Genomic DNA, 20,830 nt, shown 5'->3' with positions numbered 1-20,830 from the left:
AATTTTATGAAAAACAATGTTTTAGTGAAAGTCATTTTACATGGAAATGTTGCCAATTAATCTTTGTCATCAAAGTATTTTCTCTTGACTGAAAAGAAGCTGAAGTTTCTCACTACAGGTTAAGTATCTCTTATCTAAAAGGATTTTGGAATATTTGCATATATATAATGAGATAGCTTTGTGATGAGACCTGAGTTTAACCATGAAATTCATTTGTTTCATATATACCTTATGCACATAGGCTAAAGGTAATTTTATACAGTATTTTTAATAATCTTGTGCATGAAACAAAAGTTTCATCATGTGGAATTTTTCCACTTGTGTCATGTCATCTAAAATGTTTTGGATTTCTGATCTTTTAATTAGGGATGCTCAACCTGTATAATGTAACAACTGTGTTCCGTAGGTCACAAATATATTTTTGGTTTGATAAGTCATAATTGTATTTTTAGAGGTTAATGGTGTTATCTTTATTTCTTAAATTTTATTTTAAATTAGTTTATATACTAATATTATTTATGCAATCATTAATAGATGTCAGTTGTGGTGTTTAAAATTACTGGTATTAATGGAGAAATTGACATCCGAGGAGAAGATACAGAAATTTGTCTTCAAGTGAATCAGGTGACACCAGATCAGTTAGGCAATGTCAGTCTTCGGCATTACCTCTGTAATCGTCCAGTTGGTAAGATTTTTTTTTTTTTAAGTTACTTTTCACACCAAAAACTTTATTTAGTGATTTAAACTTGTTTTATATTTCATATATGGCTCATCAGCAGTTCTGCATTTCATAAGTTGAATTCAAGGAAAATTGCACTTAGGAAAAAATTCACTGTTATATTTTCCTTTGCCATATGTGTAAAATTCTATATCTGATACATAATACATTGAAATAAATGCAGTTTTGCATAATATCAGACAAGTATCCTATCACCTAACATCCAGGGAATTACAGGGAGATGTGCCATTTGTCCATAAGTCATTGCCATAAAAACCTTTTCTTGTGGATTTTTGTTGTTGTTGTTGTTATGTCTTGTAGTTCACAATGTGTCTGTTTTTAAATATTCAGGAATTTTATAATAGAAGTATAAATCCTAGTAACATGAAGAGTGAAGGAAGCTAAGTTTTTAATTTGAAAAAGTTTCATAGTTGGCAAAATGCAAAAAGAAGTGATTTGAAGTCAAAATCTAGACCTTATTGTACTCTACCCAACACTTTTCACATTGTACTCTTATTTCCAGTTGCACTATTGTTTTATTATTGTTCACTTAATACCATGTCCTATTACTTTGTTTCATTTTGTTTTTAATTGAAGAAATTATTTTGGAATTCCTTATATGTGTGGGTTGTATAGTCAGTTCTAATACCTATTTTTTTCTCCATTGTCTCAGTTGGTTTTTGAAGATAATAAAGAAAATAAAGGAAAAGGAGGAAGGGGACAGGAATAAAGGGCTAAGAAAAACAACAGTTTGATTTGAACAGTTCATATGATATTAAGCAATACTAGCAATGATCATGTTTGATCAACAGTATGTATACACTATTGTGTATATACTTGAACCCAATATTGTAAAATTTTTTGTTTTTTTTTTCCTATGATATGCGTATCTTAGATTCTTTTCACAGGAAAATATGGCACAGTAGTACCAGGGGATAAGGGGCAGAAGAGAGGATTGATTTTTGATTAATATTTTGTTTTATCTCTGCTCCAAAACTTTTTTTTCTTCTTTGTGCTGCCCAGGATTGAATCCAGAGCTAACACATGCTAGACAAGTGCTCTATTACTGAACTGTACCTCTAATTCCACCAAAATACTCTTTATTTTTTAATATTCTTTTTAGTTGTTGATGGACCTTTATTTTATTCATTTATTTATACGTGGTACTAAGAATCGAACCTAGCGCCTCACACATGCTAGGCAAGTGCACTACCAATGAGCCACAACCCCAGTCCCAAAATACTGTTTGTTGAAATTAATTCTGGATGTCAAACAAATCCTAGAGTCAGTATGTATACGTTTGTATGAAGATACAGATGTAGATAACTGTTGGAAGCCTTATATAAATTATGGGTTTGTTTGAGCCAACATAAGACAGGAAGGCTATTTTCTGGGCACTCAGGTGAAATTCCCAGGTTCCAGAAAGCCCAGATCATGCTGGTGCCCTCCCTTGGCTCACAATTAAGACAAAGCCACCAGGAGATGGATATAACCTCCCAAACCCGAACAACATGTTTTTCCCATCTTTATCCTGTTTTCCTCAAGAAGCCTGCCACACTGAAAACCTTTGATGTATTTCCCCGTAAATAAAGGATTAGGGCCTTTTTCACATGTTCAGTTCCAGTTCCTATCAGGGCTGGAAGACCTACCAGGCGCCCCACTTTTAAATCTAATTTCTGTCTGTTGTCTTTTATTCCTTACTGATTATTTTCAGACTTTTTATTTTCCCATCCAGTTCATACCTCCAAGCAGGAATCTGCTCCACCAGAGTGCTGGCAATCCCAGCAGATATCTGTATAGATAAATAAAAGGATGTAAAATCACATTAACCAAGTAGTTTGTTGTGAATTTCTCTTATTACTAAATCAGCAAGTTAACTCTTACTCTTTTTCTTGATATAGGAGAGAGCACTGACCATTATGAATTTGTGGTTGTTTCTTTTACCTTCTTTTTAAAAAATTAAAATATCTGAACTTTAAATGTTTAACAAATATTTCAGAATTATATTTGATACATTATCTCTATTATGTATTTGAATATTAATAAATGGTACTGACATTAATTATATATAATTCTGTCCTTTAAAGTTTTAAATACTACTCTCTACCTTGAGTTGTGTATGAAGACCTATTCTTGGTGCATAAATATACATATCTTTGAATTCTTGCCACCCCTTCCTTACAAATATGTATATACATCTGTCTTCTATAATAGTATTCACATCCATACTGAGAGAAAATAAATCGTCTTTCCATCATAGATTTAAATAAGTTGAGGGGCAGGGGATATAGCTCAGTTGGTAGAGTGCTTGCCTCACAAGGCCCTGGATTCAATCCCCAGCACTGCAAAAAAATAATTACATAATTAAGTTGAGTCTTCTTATGATGACCCTTGGGATAATTAACTTTCATTCCTCAGAAATAGAAATGACTTTTCCTTTCCAGAACACCTAGTTTGTTTTTAGTTCATGAGTTCTGTTAATTATGAAATTTGTCATATTTTTCTCTTAGTTACTAAGAAGTTTGTTTTTCATCCACTTTTAGCACACAGATTTAAATAATGTATTTTGGGTTGTTAACCTTATCACATATCTTCACCTTTCTTCTCCCCTTCTTACTTGTCTCCTATTTATCTACCAAGTTTATATTGCCTCCTATTTATTTTGGAGCTGAGTAGCATAAAATAAAACAAGAAAAATAGTTACTACGAGTGTCAGTTTGCAAGTAATTTACTTCAGGCTTTCCACTAGTAGTTTTATTTTGTTTATTTATTTATTTTTTATTACATAAAACAAGCTTCAATAAACTTAAGATGATCAAAATCATTCCAAATATTTTTTCTGAACAGCGAGATGAAACTAGAAATCAATAACAGAAAATGAGAAAATTCACAAGCACCCAGAAACTAAATAACACATTTCTGAACAATCAAAGAAACCAAAAGAGAATTTTTTAAATATATTAACCCAAAGAAAAATGAAAACACAGCATATACAAACTTATGTGAAGCTGAAAAAAAAACAGTAGTAAGAAAAAAAATTTATAGCAATTTTTTTCCTTTTTTTTTTTCACTTATTGTAAACGAATGGGGTACATCTTGTTTCTCTGTTTGTACTTGAAGTAGAGACATAACATTTGTATAATCATACATTTACATAGGGTAATGGTGTTTGATTCATTCTGTTGTTTTTTCCTTCCCCCCACCCCTCCCACCAGTAGTTTTATTTTTATTTTTAAAATTTTTTTCAATTTAAAAAATTGTTTTTTAGTTTTCCGCGAACCTTTCTTTAAAAGTTTCTTTTTTTATAGGTGGTGCTGAGAATCAAACCCAGTACCTCACACGTGCTAGGCAAGCGCTCTACCACTAAGCTACAATCCCAGCCCTAATTTTTTTAATTAGATATTCTGTAAGAACTTTTATAAAATTTAAAATTTTTTGCATTTGAGTGTTTATATCTCTGTAAATCATCATCATATTTCTTTGTGTGTATGTTCTTTAATTTCAGTTTTAATTTTATGAGGTTTTCTCTATTTACTTTTCCATTATTGAAGGGTCTAGTTTAATGAGAAGGTGTAAAACCTCAGGCTTTTCGCTACTTCTTGAGAAATGGTTTAAGAATCACTTTAAATGTCATGACTATTTCTTCATCACAGTTGTCTATTATATTACAAATGTAATACATTTAAATACTTAAATACATTTAAGAGTGTATTTGTGTATCTACGGTGTATGTTGTATGTATTGTATCAGTTATACTATGTTTTTTCCTATTTCCTAAAAAAACAAATTTCAGAAAAGACAACATTTTTGTAGGAGAAACTTACCTAGAAAAATTGAAATTATGGTATGCATGGTGTATCACTTAAATTAGGGGTAAAATGTTAAACTATTTAATCTGATTGCTTTAATATACAAAGGGATTATAACCTCTTAATGACAAAGAATAGTGATATTTTTGAATAGCACTGCAAAATGATGATTTTTTTAATGTTCATTTTCCTTAGGTTCTGTTCAGAAAGCTACAACTCATTCCAAATCCTCTCCTGAGATTTCTCTGAGGTTTGAAAGTGGGCCTGGTGCTGTAATACACTCTCTGCTTGCAGAAAAAAATGGATTTCTGCAATGCCATATAGAAAACTTTAGCACTGAGTTTCTTACATCTTCTCTTATGAATATTCAACATTTTTTGGAAGATGAAACTGTTGCAACTGTCATGCCAATGAAGATACAGGTTTCTAACACAAAAATAAATTTAAAAGTATGTTAAAAGATAATTATATTTTCAAGTTAGAAATGTTCACATTGCCTACCTGAACTTTGATTCATATCTAAGAATTTGCCTTTTATATAATATATAATATATACTCTGTTTAAGAAAATGAATCTATTGGTCTTTACGGTGAATGATATGGAGATCCTTCTTAGAAATTAGAGTATAGCATAATAGAGCGGTAGTTTTCTTATTTTTATCATATAAAGATGTATAGATATATTCCTAATTCATTAAATTTCAGTGGACTAAAGTAATATTTATATTAAATGACCATTTTAATTTCATTATTTACTTTAATAAGAACCTGCCAGTATCATTTTTCCTTCCTGTAGGATGACAGTCCTCGGAGCAGCACAATTTCTCTTGAACCAACTCCTGTTACTGTGCATATTGATCATCTTGTGGTGGAGAGAAATGATGATGGCTCTTTTCATATTAGAGGTATATATGAAAAATGATTTTAAATAATTTAAGCCGTGTGTAGTGGCATAGGCCTGTAATCCCAGCAAGTTGGGAGACTGAAGCAGGAGGATTGCAGGTTTGAAGCCAGACTCAGCAACATAATGAGACTGTCTCAAAATAAAAAATAAAAGGACTGGGGTTGTGGCTTAGTGCTAGAATGCCCCTGAGTTCATTTACCAGTACACATACATACGCACATGCCCAAAAGGAAAAATAATTTAAATGAATGTCTCAAATTTCAAAGTTAAGTTATGTATGTGTTGATTGTTTCTTTTCACTTATTATTTATTTTGTATGTTTGTGTATATGTTTAGTAATAGATGATTGAGGGACACTTTCAATACATTATAATAAAATAGTGTATATAACTCCTCCATAGTTGGCTTAATACCTTTTCTACAAATGTGTTTTGAATGAAAGTGTGAGAGGCTTTCATGATCTTCCATGACTCTTGATCTTTCTTGTGTTTCTTTCTTGAAGTCCTTAGCTCTGTTTTCCATTGTTCTTTTCTGTATACTCCCTCATGTGTCCTGTGCTTGTAATGGAACTTGCCTTGAACTTTTCCATCTTCATGTTCTTTTTTGCCTTGTTAGTCTTCATTAGAATTACTCATCCCTTATGTAAATTTAATCCATCCTGCCAATGTTATTTCAAGCTTTTTATTTTTAGTGACACTTTCTTTATAATCGGATGTGAATTCTTATAATCCTTACAGTACTTTTCTGTGCATTAGTTACTCATAGTACATTTCTGGATATTAATTTCTGTTAATGCTTGTTTCACCACTCTAACAAGGTTTTAATGGATATAATATAAAGATCTTATAAAGTAGTGTGTGTAGCAGGAAAGTATGAGTCAGTAGTTACAGATGTTTTACTTCTGGTTGTCACAATTTTCATTGCTTGTTGAAGATGAAACATGAGTAACTGATATATGTATCTGTTTCATCTCCTATCAAAAACCTCATGAAATGAAAACAGAAAAAGAACAATAAAGTCATTTTCAGTATTGCAAAAGAAGAATAAGTACCATCAGGGAGTTTGGTATTTGTTAAAAAATTCAACAGAGAGCTACACCAGAGAGGCAAAACTTGATTAGTTAGTATGTGGCCATAAACCCATGAAAGGTAGGACTATCACTGAAGTCAGAACATTTTATAAGGAACATTTAACTTGACTCATCCCCTCTGGAATTTGGGCTTAACTGGAGACTCTCAGATTGAAGTCAGGCCAGCAAAGATCAAAATGGCAGCTTCATTACTGATAAAATCTCAGATGGGGAAGATAACTTATGTCTTTGAGAAGAGAGGCTTGATGCACAGCTATCTTCCAATGTTTTAGTTCTCAAAACTACAGGTATGCAAAGGAAGAATGATATCGCTAATAAGTGGATGATGACACATAATGGGGGGTGGGAGGGGTTAGTGTTGGGGTTGGAGTTGGGTTTAGGGAGGGGGGCAGGAATGGAGGAAGGAAGGACTGTATAGAGGGAGGGGAGGGGTGGGAGGGGTGGAGGAGAAGGGAAAAAAATGGCAGAATGAATCAAACAACATTACCCTATGTAAATTTATGATTACACAAATGGTATGCCTTTAGGCCATGTACAGGCAGAGAAACAACATGTATCCCATTTGTTTACAATAAAAAAAAAAAAAAAACTACAGGTATGTTTCATAGAATGCAGAACAAAATGCACCCTTTTACAGGCAAGTCATATGCCAAAGTAAGAAGAGACTGAACTGCACATACATAGTTCTTTTTTCCTAAACTTATCAATCAGGTAAGTCATGGCTTCTTCCCTGGGAAGAGGTAAGAAACGTGGCCAAGAGAGTTTAAGAGAACTCTACTAGAGAAGTTCCTCCTCAGAAACAGGAGAAATCTTCACATCGGCATACTGACATTAGAATGGGATGCTGAACAGTAGCATCTAGACACTATTTTATGAAATCCTAAATTTTAAGATATCCCTTAGAGTGCATGAATTTAAAAAAAAATTTTTTTTAGTTGTAGATGGACACAGTACCTTTATTTTATTCATTTTATGTGATGCTAAGGATCAAACCAGTGCTCCACACGTTTGAGGCAAGGGCTCTACCTAGTCCCTTACAGACACTTCCCCTTTCTCTTTTCCCATTCTCCCTCCTCACTTTGTCCTCCACCCTCTGTCTTCCTTGGTTTACTCCATTCCTTCTTTCCCTCACCCCTTAGTTTTCCTTCTCCATTCTGCTTCCCTTTTCTTACTCTGCTTCTCAGTGGTTGAAATAAATGAGTTTCTGAGTCATGTAGCCAGTGGATTTTTTTATTCATAGAATTCTGTGGATAGGGAAACAGTAGGCTGAGAATAAGCCCTTGGTCCCTGTAGCCAGTTTAACCAGCTTTTATCTTTTGTTCATATTGCATTCTATGTCAGATTTCATTTAAAAGAAGAGTTTTACTCTTAAAAAGTACATTTAAGGGGGCTGGGGAGATAGCTCAGTCAGTAGAGTGCTTGCCTTGTAAGCACAGGGCCCTGGGTTCGATCCCCAGCACCCCCCAAAAAAACAAACAAACAAACAAAAAAGTACACTTAAAATTATTGATCAAGTAGTATTTTAGGGGTATTAAAAATCTCCAGGTAGAAAGAATAGAGAAAAATTTGGCATTCCCATGACATAGTTTTTGGGTTGATCTTAAATGTATACCGAACTGAATGGTGTTATGTTAGTTTGAACCAGTATGATAGTTTTTGTTTCCAGTTATAATTACCACAAATCATAAGTGGTATAAGACAATATCGTAATGAGTACTTTCTGAGTTTGTACCACTAAAATGAATCAAGAGCCATCCAAAACTCAACTTGTTAGCATTTATCCATTTAGATAAAACTATTCCATTTTTATACACAAAACAGGAGTGAAATTGATATAACCATCATGGAAGGTTATTCGACAGTGTGAACAAAAGCTTTAAAAGTGTTTGTATTCTTTGACTTAGTATCCTTTTCTGGAAATGGTTTTAAGGGGGGATTATATCAAATAGTTTGTCTGTCTACTCATAGTTGGAGTTGATAAATTGCTCTTCCTTTATTCCATGTGATTTTGAAAGACCTGGCTATTGTATGACCCTGTTATAAGAGTGGGAATAGGACCCAGCTTTGCTATTGAAAAGTGCCCTTGAACGTGATGCATGATCCATGAATTGACTATGACTCAAGCATTCTGAGTCCTATTTGCATATTTGAGAGGTCATCAAGAAAGGAAGGGTCACCAGTGGCTACAGTGGCTAAACCATTGCAGAGGAAAAGGAAAGTGGCCCTGAAAAGCAGAGAGTGATGTACTCAATGATGCTCCTAAAAATAACATAGGAATCCCAGTATCCAGCCATGCCTGAAGCTGGTATCATCACTTGTACTCTACTATTAGAAGACAAGTACGTTTTCTTTTTTTTAAAGCAAGTTTAAGTTATTAAACTTGCAACCTGAAGAACTATGTGGTCCTCTAAAATAAGAAAAAAGACTGATGTGTAAACGTATTTCCTATGTTATTGTTTATAGTTATTTCTTATTTGTTTGTTTGTTGGCAGTATTGGGGATCAAGCCCTGGGCCTTACATATACTAGGCAATCACTGAACTAGGCATACAAGGTATCCGCAATCCTATACTTGTATTTTAGTAACAGGCCTTTGAAGATGTAATTCACAAGCTATACATACCAATGCATTCACCAATTTAATATATATAATTCACTAGCTTTTTAGTATACTCACAGTGTTGCAGACATCACTGCAATTAAACTGTTGTTTTTAAACTATCCTAACACCCCATTTTTCTTGAGCCCAGGCAACCACTCATTTATTTCCTATATGTATGAATTTGCCTACTCTGGACACTTATAAATGGCAACCTATAACCTGGTTAGCATAATGTTTTTTGTGTATTGTATACATCATTATTAGTTCATTCTTTTGTATAGTCAAATAATATTCCATTGTGTGAACATACCACTCATCACTTAATAGACATTTGGGTTATTTCTACTTTTTGACTATATGAATAATACTTGTACATGAATATATTTTCATTCCTCTTGGGTATATAGCTAGGAATGAAATGTCTAGGTCATATGGTTAACTCTGTTAATTTGAGGAACTGCCAGACTTTTCCAAAGTGGCTGGGCTGTTTTACATGTTATCCAGTAGCAAGGTATAGGATTTCAACTTTTCAATTCTTTGCCAACATTTGCTAGTTATCTTTTTTTTTTTAAATTGGTAGTTTTATTATATGTAAATAATGCCTTAAACAAGGAGAAAAATAATTAATTTCTGTTTCACCCTAGGCTTATGCCATCACTAGTTATCTTAGTGGATATGAAATGGCATTGTGGTTTTGATTTACATTTCTTTAATAATAGCCAGTGCCGGGCTGGGGAGATAGCTCAGCTGGTAAAGTGCTTGCCTCAAAAGCACAAGGCCCTGAGTTCGATCCCCAGTACCGCAAATAAATAAATAAATAATAATAATAGCCAGTGCCATCATGTATTTTGCAAGTATTCGTTGGGTATTGGTGTATTTTCTTTGTAGAACTGCCAATTCACATCCTTTGCCCTTTTTTTTTTTTTTTTTGGGTGATGGGAATCGAACCCACGGCCTTGTGCTTACAAGGCAAGCACTCTACCGACTGAGCTATCTCCCCAGCCCCTGCCCTTTTTAAAAAACTGGGCTGTTAATGTTTTTATTGAGTTACAAGAGTTCTTTTCTTGGATAATAAGTCCCTTATGAAAAATATGATTTGCAAATACTTCTTCCTTTTCTGTAGACGATGTCTACTTGTTTTTTTGTGGTGCTGGAGATTGAACCAAGGGCCTTATGAATTTTCCTCAGGCCCTCTACCACTGAGTCACATCCCCAGTTAACTTTTTTTTTTTTTTTTAATGATACTAGGGATTGAATCGTCAGCCCTGTTTGTTTTATTATAAGACAGTGTCCAGTTAAGTTACCCAGGCTAGCCTTGAACTTCTGATTATCCTTTCTTAGCCTCCCAAGTAACTGGTATTACAGGTGTGTGCCACTGCAGCTGACCCAGCTCTACTTTTTTTATGGAGTTCTTTGAAGCACAAAGGTTTTTAATTTTAATGAAATTCATTTTATCTGTTTTTTCTTTTGTTGCTTTTTTTGCTTGGCTTGTACTTTCTTAGACTCTGTTGCCAGTTCTGAGATTATGAAGATTTACCTTTTTTCCTTTTTAAAGATCTGGGTCGGTCTCTCTCTCTCTCTCTCTCTCTCTTTTTCTTTTTTCTTCGGTACCAGGGATTGAACTCAGGGGCACTCAACTACTGAGCCACATCCCCAGCCCTATTTTGTATTTGATTTTGAGACAGGGTCTCACTGAGTTGCTTAGCACCTCACTTTTGAACTCACAATCCTCCTGCCTCAGCCTCCTGAGCTGTTGGGATTATAGGTGTGTACCACCTTGCCCAGCTAAGATCTGGTTCTTAAATTTAGCTCAAGTCTGTTACTTTTATACACACACACACACACACACACACACACACACACACACACACACATCCATCTCCTTATGACAATACCACACTGTGTTGATTACCAGCTCACTTTGGAGTAAACTTTGAGACATGTGAATCATTCAGCATTACTGTACTTTTTCACATTTTGACTCTTCTGGGTCATTTGTAATTCCATATGAATTTTAGAATCAGCTTGATAATTATTTTTGTAAAAAGCCAGCTCAGATTCTGATAGTGATAAGGTTAAAGCTATAGATCAATTTGGAGAGCTTTGCCTTCTTACTAATAAGGTCTTTTAATCCATGTACATGGAGAATTTTCCATGTATTTAAATCATCTTTAATCTTTTTCAATATAGTACAACCATGTTTTGTATTTTCAGAGTACGAGTTTTGCACTTTTGTTAAATTTATGCCTAAACATTCTTTTTTTTTTTTTTTTTTTCCTTTTTTGGCAGTAGTAGGGATGCTTTTTCTTTTTGAACAGATCTTAAATGGAATTATTTTCTAATTTTACTTTAAGGTTCTTAATTATAAAGTATATAGAAATAGAATTTATTTTGTATATTGATTTTTGTATCTTGCTACCTTTCTGAACTTGTTTGTTAATTCTAATAGTTTTTTTAGTTGATTCCATAGCCGTTTTCTGTTTACAAAATCATAAACCATGTCATCTCTGAATAAAGATAATTTTACTTCTTTCTTTCCATCATGGATACCTTTTATTTCCTTTTCTTACTTAGTTGCCTCTAGGACAGTATTAAAGTGATGAGAGTAAACACCCTTGTCTTGTTTGTGGTTTTGGAAAAGAAGGTATCCAGTTTATTCACCATTAAGTATGATATTAACTATATGGGGTGTTTGTAGATACCCATTTTTCAGATTGATGAATTTTTCTGTTCCCACTTTGCTGAGTATTTTTATCATGAAAAGGTGTTAGGTTTTTGTCAGATGCTTCTGCATGTATTATTATGTTCATGTAACTTTTGTTTTTTATAATTCTTTTGGCTTAATGCATTATATTAATTGATTTTTTTTTAATGTTAGGTCAAACTTGCACTTCTGGGATCAATCCCTCTTGGCCATGGTATATAATTATTTTTATATGTTGCTAGATTCAGCTCACTAATATTTTGTTAAGGATTTTAATGTCCATATTCATATTCATAAGCACTTTTGTCTTAGTTCTTTTTATAAATTCTTTGGCTTTAGTATCATAGTAAGAATGGCTTCATAGAAGGAGTTTGAAGTGTTCCCCTTCTGTTTTGGAAGAATTCATAAAGATTTGGTGCTATTTGTTTGTTTTTAGTACTAAGAATTGAAATCAGGTCCTTGTTTATGCGAAGTAAGCACTCTATCACTGAGCTTTTATCCCTTTTTATTTTATTTTGAGATGGGGTCTCACTGAGTTTTCCAGGCTGGCCTTGAATTTGTGATCCTCCAGCCTCAGCCTCCCTTGTTGCTGGGACACATGTGTATGACCACAATCATCTTGGTATTATTTTTAAATGTTTAAAAGAATTTACCAGTAACGTCAGGTACAGTGGTGCATACCTGTAATCCCAGCCATTTGGGAGGCTGAGACAGGAGGATTTCAAGTTCAAAGCCAGCTTCAGCAACTTAGCAAGGCCCTAAGCAACTTAGTGAGACCCTGTCTCAGAATAAAAAATAAAAAGGCTAGGGATGTAGTTCAGTGGTAAAATGCCCCCTGAGTTCAATCCCTGGTATCCCCCCACCACTCCCCCCCAAAAAAAGAAAATAAAGAATTTATCAGTAAAGTCATTTGGGTCTCAGTTCTTTGTGGATAGTTTTTAAATAGTGATTGAATATCTTTGCCAGCTGTATGTCTATTCACATTGCCTTCTTGAGTCCATTTGAGTAGTTTCTATCTTCCTAGGAACTGATTTCATCTTAGCTAGCCAATTATTTCTTTATTGTCATTTTTGTTTCTGTAAGTTTGGCAGGAATATCCCCTTTTTATTTTTGATGATTCTAATAATTTCTTTTTTTCTTGGTCATCCTTACTAAAAATTTATCCTTTTTTTAAAAAAAAATCTTTTTGAAGAATGAGCTTTTGGTTTTACTGGTTTTTTTATTTCCTATTTTCTGTTTCACGTTAATGTCCTCACACTGATAGGGATGTATATATATAGATTAATTTTAAAAAATTTTTTTAGTTGTAGATGAACGCAGTAACTTTATTTTACTTATTTATTATTTTTATGTGGTGCTGGTGTTCAAACCCAGTGCCTCACACATGCTAGGCAAGCGCTCTTCTACTGAGCCACAACCCCAGCTCATAGACTCATTTTATTTTTTTTATAGACTCAAGTTATTTTTTTTACAGTAGAAATTATAAAGATTCATCAAGTATTTGGAAATTTTATCTGAGCATTTTGTTTGACCAGATTCTTATCTGCTTAACACTGGAAATGATTTGAAAGAAAATGTCAAAAGTGATTCAGTGTTGCTGACCAGTGGAAAGTATGATCTGAAGAAACAACATAGTGTCACCCAAGCTACTCAGACAAGCCCAGAGGTTCCTTGGCCAGTTAACTTTCCTGAATGCACCTTTAACTTTACTAGAGAACAGGTAATAGAAACCCTATTTTGGATTCAGTTTCAGCAATTAAAATAATTATTAATATACTAAATAGTTAACATTGTTTACTTATTTAAATGAAACTTATCGAGTGCCTGTTATTTAACAGTTTATATATTACATCTGCTTCATTTTTATTTTAATGACTGAGTAATAGGGACACAGATATATTATCATTTCTGAATCTTCCTTTTAACATTTGCTAACACTCAAATTGCTTTTAATTTTTTTTTCCATTGTAAGTAAACAAAATGTTCAGCAGAGTTTTAGTTGACACAGAATGAGTTCATTCATCTGTTCATCAAGGATTTATTGGATAATCCCTCTGAGCTAGGAATGTAAAATTGAGCAGTATACTGTTCCTATCTATTGAAGAACTCAAAATCTGGTGGGAAAGACAAGTTTGTTCTGTGGTCATAGCATACTGTCAAGCACCACAGATTGAGGGAAATATAGGGAACAACATCTCTCTATTTGTAAGGCAGGAAATTTTAAGCTAAGACTAATTGAGGTCTGAGAACTCTTTGAAATTGAAATATGTTCATGTATCTGTGTAAATGTAGAAAGCCCGTAGTTTTATTGTATCCTCCTCCTGAGGGTTAAGACAACAGAATACTTGACCTAATTTTTAAAATGGGAAGGAAGACTATCTAGAAAAAAACGTCTAATGGAACATTCAGATTATGAGTCTGAAGCTCAGGAAACAGGTTTATTCTAGATCAGGCTGTCTATGATAGTAGAGCTGTGGAAGTAGATGAGACCATCCAAGAGAGTGACTCAGATGACAAAAGAGACCAACTATGAAGTAAATAGAATATAAAAATTTAAGTGTTCTTATGAAGAAGAAAAGATGAAGTGGGCATAGGTTGAGAGAGAAGAATGAAAGAGCAGGAACATAAAGACTGTAAAAGGAGAGGTGTTTAGGAAAAGGGGGAGGTTAGCAGTGTCCAAAGCCATAGAGAGGTCCAAGGCTATTACAATGAAACAAAATCACTATTAAATTTGGAAATGAGAAGTTACTTAGTGTTTTGAATTATGGAGTCAAAACTTAGGGACATTTTTAATGCTATGATAAGTGTTTCTAAATAACTTCTCAAGGGAATTTTAACTTTATTGGACCCAGACTAGCCCTGGATATTTTTACTATCCCAAGTATTACACCTTTTGATACTCTAGAAAATAGTGTATATTTTCTGGAAATGATTAAATTCTCTTATTTTTCAAATTTATTATTTCAGCTCATGGAAGAGAATGAATCTCTTAAACAGGAACTGGCTAAAGCTAAAATGGCTCTTGCAGAGGCTCACTTGGAAAAAGATGCACTTCTTCATCATATAAAGAAGATGACTGTTGAATAACAGGAGTGGCTCTCAGAACTTAAATTACAGTTCTGGAGTGGGAAGATTATATTTATAATGTGAATATTACCAATAGTGGAAGACTTCCTTTTCATGAAAATTAAATGAAATGGAATGTGGTAAAGTGGTGACTATTCCAAAGCCGGTTTAGAAAGTATTAGGTACGAGTATTACAATCTTTGATTGTTCTGTGTTTGGGGGTTTAACCCTCATTTAAACTGGTACAATCTAGGAAAGTCAGCACATACTGTAAAATAATTATATGCCTCATGAAAAGAAGATGTCATTTCCTAATTGTTATATCTCATAACCATTTTTTAAAGAGAAAAATGAAAACCTGTCATGTTCACACAGATTGAATTTATTTCTCACTATTTGTTAATAATTTACTATTATTTACAAAGAACAGATGCTTTTAGGGCTAATGTAAAATAAAAGGAGCTTACATTTTAAATGTTATTAAAATTATGTACTGAAGTCTATAATTATTTAATTACTGTAAAATATCTAATCAAATTAATAAATTATATAATTAATAAGTTTAAGAACTCTGAAAAATCTTCACCCTCCTGAACTTATAAAGTAAGTAACTTGAAGATGTGAAAAATGATGGGTAAATTGTGTACGTAGAAGCTATAATTTTCAACAAAAAGATGGTACAAATGTAAAAATAAAAAGCACAAATATTAGAATATATGGCCATGTGATTTAAAAGCATTACTTGTACATTCCTTAAAGCATTTATTCTTAGAAGTAATTTAACTATCCTGCTAAATTGAGCAACATTTGTAACTGTAAAAATTTTAATTAATACTATTTATAATATTTCTTTTATCTTTCCTCTTTGAGGCGAATATTTTCAGAGAATTTGCTTTTCATGAACATAAACAGTTTCATACCATTCTTGTAGTATCAGATGGGTGTTTACACGTAATGAATTTATAAAGCTAGTTTTGATTAATGCTTATGTGATATATTTATATATATGTATACAGTCTTCTATAATAGTCATTAGTAAATTTTGAATTCTATTTTCTAAGGATTAAGGTTGAAAACAACATGAGAGAATCTCAATCATGCATTATGAATAAAAGTACATGAGTATTTAAGAAACAGGCTTTTGAAGATTTAAAATATATTTCTGATAGAATTAAAGTAAATGGTGTCTATTTTAAAATTCACATTCTTAAACATAAATATATAAAAGGAAATGGAGCAACTGGACTATTCTTTCTTTAACTTGAAAATTCTAAACCATGTTGCAACACTTTCTGGTGCTTTGCTTGTTTGGTATATCTAGCCATACCTGTATCTGAGTGCTTGGGAGGAAACACATATTTCATTTACATTAATATTGAATGAAGTGATTTAGGTTTTATTGAAAATAGTAAACTAGAGGGTTTTCTTTTTCCTGTATCATTCATTTTCATTGACAATACTTTAAAATACAGGCATTGTTTGGGGAGCTAAGGATAGAGCCAAGAACAAATTAAATTGTTAATACCTCAAAATATTTAAACAATCATGTTAAACTATGTTAATCTAAAACTGTATCATAGCCTTAGATTAAATGCAAAGATCTAGTTAAAAATTTAAAATGCATAGTTTATGTCCTTAGCTTATAAATACTTTATGAACCTTTGATTTATAGATATGTATTCAGCAAAAACAGTCTCTCTTACGGAAAAGAAGGATTCATGAGATGATAGTGTTTCTTAGGATGGACCTGTTCTTATAAACTTAAGTTTTTCTGTGGTATATTACAGTTGCTTAATGTTATAGAAACTGAATGGTTTTCTTATTCCTTTTAAATGTACGTAGCCTTCCCAAGATAATCATACAAACAACAGAGACTATAATACTCTTTCTTTCCATATGGTTTGTTGGATTTTTTTTTTATTTATGAGAAATGCTACTTTATGGAGTTTTAAATTCACGAGACAAGTCCAAACACATTGTAATTCCCACAATAAACCCTGAGAGGTAGGTATTATTTAATTGTTGAAAGTCTGGGGTGGGGGAATACCTTAATGCTCAGAAAGGATGAGTGAGTTGACTAAAATCATGCTTAGTAACCCAGCCTTTTGACTTAACCCAGTTACATGCTTTTACTTTAATTTAGTCATTAATTTGCAGCGAGGACAGGGTAAGGAGAGGAATTGCTGTCTTAACCTGTTTTCCTTTTAGAATGAGGTAATACTTTGAGTAGTATGCGTGTGTTGATGTGTTCCTGTGTGTATATGTTACTAATTAAAAGATAGTGGGACAGTTTTTGTTTTATTAAGCTATTCCCAAACTATATAGCACTGTGAGAAATACAATAATAAACCTATTACAAACTTACCAGATTTTTTTCTTTAAGTGACTCTAAATTGGTGATAAAGTTGTCATAGCCTTAAATTTTCCTTGGTTAAATCCCTAGCAGGCATATATTAATGATCGGGGAATAGAAATGGTAATTGTGTTTTGCTTTTTATTTGTATTTATTTTGTTGGGGAAACTTTTTTAAAAAAAATTTTAGTTGTAGGTGAACACAGTACCTTTATTTTATTTTTATGTGTGCTGAGGATCAAACCCAGGGCCTCACAAATTGCTAGGCAAGTGCTCTGTCACTGAGCCACAACCCAACCCTGGGGAAACTTTTTTAATGAATAAGTAAAAATTGTGTGTATTTATGGTGTCCAACATGATGTGTTGATGTATATGCACATTGTGGAATGGTTAAATCAAGCCTTTTAACCTATGTATCACCTCATGTACTTTCTTGGGGGTGGTAAAAAAATACTTAAAATCTACTCTTTTAGCAATTTTCTCCCCAATCCAGTACTGAGGATTGAACTTAGGGGCACTGTACCACAGAGCTCTATCTCCCGCCCTTTTTATTTTTTATTGAGACAGGGTCTCATTAAGTTGCCTGATCTGTCCTGGAACTTGTGGTCATCCTGCCTCAGCCTTCCCAATAGCTGGGATTACAGGTACGCACTCAGCAGCAAGTTTCAAATATATGGCATTTTATTCTTAACTGTAGTCACCATGGAGTACCACAGATCTGAACTTATTCCTCCAAACAGAAATTTTGTTTGTTTGACAAACATCTCTCCAGCCTTCTTTCTTGTAGCCTTTGATACCATTGTATTACTCTCTCTTCCTGTGAGTTCAACTTTTTTTGTACTCTTCCTGTAATATAAGATCTTGCAATATTTGACTCTGTGTGTTTGGCTTATTTCCCTAAGCATAATGTTCTCCAGGTTCATCCGTGTTACCACAAATGATGATATCTTTCTTGTTTAAGGCCAAATAGTATTCTATTATAGAGTAGAATAATATAATGTATATATTCTAATACACATCTTCTTTATCCATTCATTAGTTGACACTTGGATAGTTCCACATCTTGGCTATTGTGAATATTGGGCAATGTAGCTGAGATTGCAGATACTTTTTCAACACTAACATTCTTTGGGTGTATGTTGAGTGGTAATGTTGCTAGATCATGTGGTCTTTCTACTTTTCGTTTTTTTCAGGAACCATCATACTTTTTTCATGATGGCTGTACTTGTTTACATTTCTACACAAGGATTGCCTTTTCTCCACATTCTCACCAACACTAGTCTTTTGGTCTTTTTAAAATAATAACCATTCTATTAGGTCTGAGTTGATATGTCATGTTCTCATTGACTTGCCCCTTATGATATAGTGAAACTGAGCATTTTTCATCTTTCTTGACATTGCATATCTTTTTAAGAACTGTCAGTTCAGGTCACCTGCCGGTTTTTTAATTGGGTTATTTATTTTCTTGTGTTAAATTGTTTGACTTTCTTACATATTTTGGGTATTAACCCCTTATCTGACATACAGTTTGAAAATATATTCTGTTCAATAGGTTGTCTCTTCACTCTATTGTTTCCTTTGCTTGCAGAATTTAGTTTGATATCGTCCCATTTGCCAATTTTTGCTCTTCTCACTGTACTCTTAGGGGATTGTATTCAAAAAACATTTGCCTGGACTAATGTCATAGGACTTGGGATTTCCCTGTTCTCTTTTTAGTATTTTTACAGTTTCTGATCTTTTGTCATTGTTTTTTTTTTTTTTTTTTATTGTAAACAAATGGGATACATGTTGTTTCTCTGTTTGTACATGGCGTAAAGGCATACCATTTGTGTAATCATAAATTTACATAGAGTAATGCTGTTTGATTCATTTAGTTATTTTTTCCCTTCCCCCCCACCCCTCCCACCCCTCCCACCCCTCCCACCCCTCTTTTCCCTCTATACAGTCCTTCCTTCCTCCATTCTTGCCCCCCTCCCTAACCCTAACTCTAACCCTAACACTAACCCCTCCCACCCTCCATTTTGTGGCATCATCCACTTATTAGCGATATCATTCGTCCTTTGTTTTTCTGAGATTGGCTTATCTCACTTAGCATGATATTCTTCAATTTTATCCATTTGCCTGCAAATGCCATAATTTTATCATTCTTTATGGCTGAGTAATATTCCATTGTGTATATATATATATATATATATATATATATATATATATATATACACCACAGTTTCTTTATCCATTCATCAATTGAAGGACATCTAGGTTGGTTCCACAATCTAGCTATTGTGAACTGAGCAGCTATGAACATTGATGTGGCTGTATCTCTGTAATATGCTGATTTTAAGTCCTTTGGGTATAGGCCAAGGAGTGGGATAGCTGGGTCAAATGGTGGTCCCATTCCAAGTTTTCTAAGGAGTCTCCACACTGCTTTCCAGAGTGGCTGCACTAATTTGCAACCCCACCAGCAATGTATGAGTGTACCTTTCTCCCCACATCCTCGCCAACACCTATTGTTGCTTGTATTCTTGATAATCGCCATTCTAATTGGGGTGAGATGGAATCTTAGGGTGGTTTTGATTTGCATTTCTCTTATTATTAGAGATGTTGAACATTTTCCATATGTTTGTTGATTGCTTGTACATCTTCTTCTGTGAAGTGTCTATTCATTTCCTTAGCCCATTTGTCGATTGGCTTATTTGCATTCTTGGTGTAGAGTTTTTTGAGTTCTTTATAGATTCTGGAGATTAGTGCTCTATCTGAAGTATGATTGGCAAAGATTTTCTCCTACTCTGTAGGCTCTTTTTTTGCATTGCTGATAGTTTCCTTTGCTGAGAGAAAGCTTTTTAGTTTGAATCTATCCCAGTTATTGATTCTTGCTTTTATTTCTTGTGCTATGGGAGTCCTGTTGAGGAAGTCTAGTCCTAAGCCGACATGTTGAAGATCTGGACCTACTTTTTCTTCTATAAGATGCACTGTCTCTGGTCTGATTCCGAGGTCCTTAATCCATTTTGAGTTTAGTTTCGTGCATGGTGAGAGATATGGGTTTAGTTTCATTCTGTTGCATATGGATTTCCAATTCTCCCAGCACCATTTGTTGAAGAGGCTATCTTTTCTCCATTGCATATTTTTGGCCCCTTTGTCTAGTATGAGAAAATTGTATTTATTTGGGTTTGTGTCCGTGTCCTCTATTCTGTACCATTGATCCACCTTTCTATTTTGGTACCAATACCATGCCGTTTTTGTTACTATTGCTTTGTAGTAGAGTTGAAGATCGGGTATTGTGATACCCCCTGCTTCACTCATTCTACTTAGGATTTCTTTAGATATTCTGGGTTTTTTATTCTTCCAGATGAATTTCATAATTGCTTGCTCTATTTCTGTAAGGTACATCATTGGGATTTTAATTGGAATTGCATTGAATCTGTATAGCACTTTTGGTAGTATGGCCATTTTGACAGTATTAATTCTTCCTATCCAAGAACATGGGAGATCTTTCCATCTTCTGAGGTTTTCTTGAATTTCTTTCTTTAGTGTTCTGTAGTTCTCATTGTAGAGGTCTTTCACCTCTTTTGTGAGATTGATTCCCAAG

The 20,830-nt window shown here is 33.6% G+C and overlaps 1 protein-coding gene across 2 annotated transcripts in view; it reads left to right on the top strand.

The window, feature by feature from the left end:
• The window catches only part of Bltp3b (bridge-like lipid transfer protein family member 3B), a 99,529-nt gene extending 82,253 nt beyond the window's left edge, over positions 1-17,276 (top strand). The window contains exons 17-21 of one of the 2 annotated variants that reach the window (XM_047548892.1): positions 535-685; positions 4,723-4,976; positions 5,324-5,432; positions 13,362-13,546; positions 14,794-17,276. In XM_047548892.1, the coding sequence (XP_047404848.1) occupies positions 535-685; positions 4,723-4,976; positions 5,324-5,432; positions 13,362-13,546; positions 14,794-14,913 (819 nt within the window). In that variant the 3' untranslated portion in view covers positions 14,914-17,276. The remainder of the gene's footprint in view (positions 1-534; positions 686-4,722; positions 4,977-5,323; positions 5,433-13,361; positions 13,547-14,793) is intronic. The other variant, XM_047548893.1, reaches the window with a different exon arrangement.
• The last annotated feature ends 3,554 nt before the right edge of the window (positions 17,277-20,830 follow it).

This window comes from Sciurus carolinensis, chromosome 4 (genome assembly GCF_902686445.1).
Source record: "Sciurus carolinensis chromosome 4, mSciCar1.2, whole genome shotgun sequence".
Taxonomy (NCBI): Eukaryota; Metazoa; Chordata; class Mammalia; order Rodentia; family Sciuridae; genus Sciurus; species Sciurus carolinensis.
This window is presented reverse-complemented; position numbering and strand designations above follow the sequence as displayed.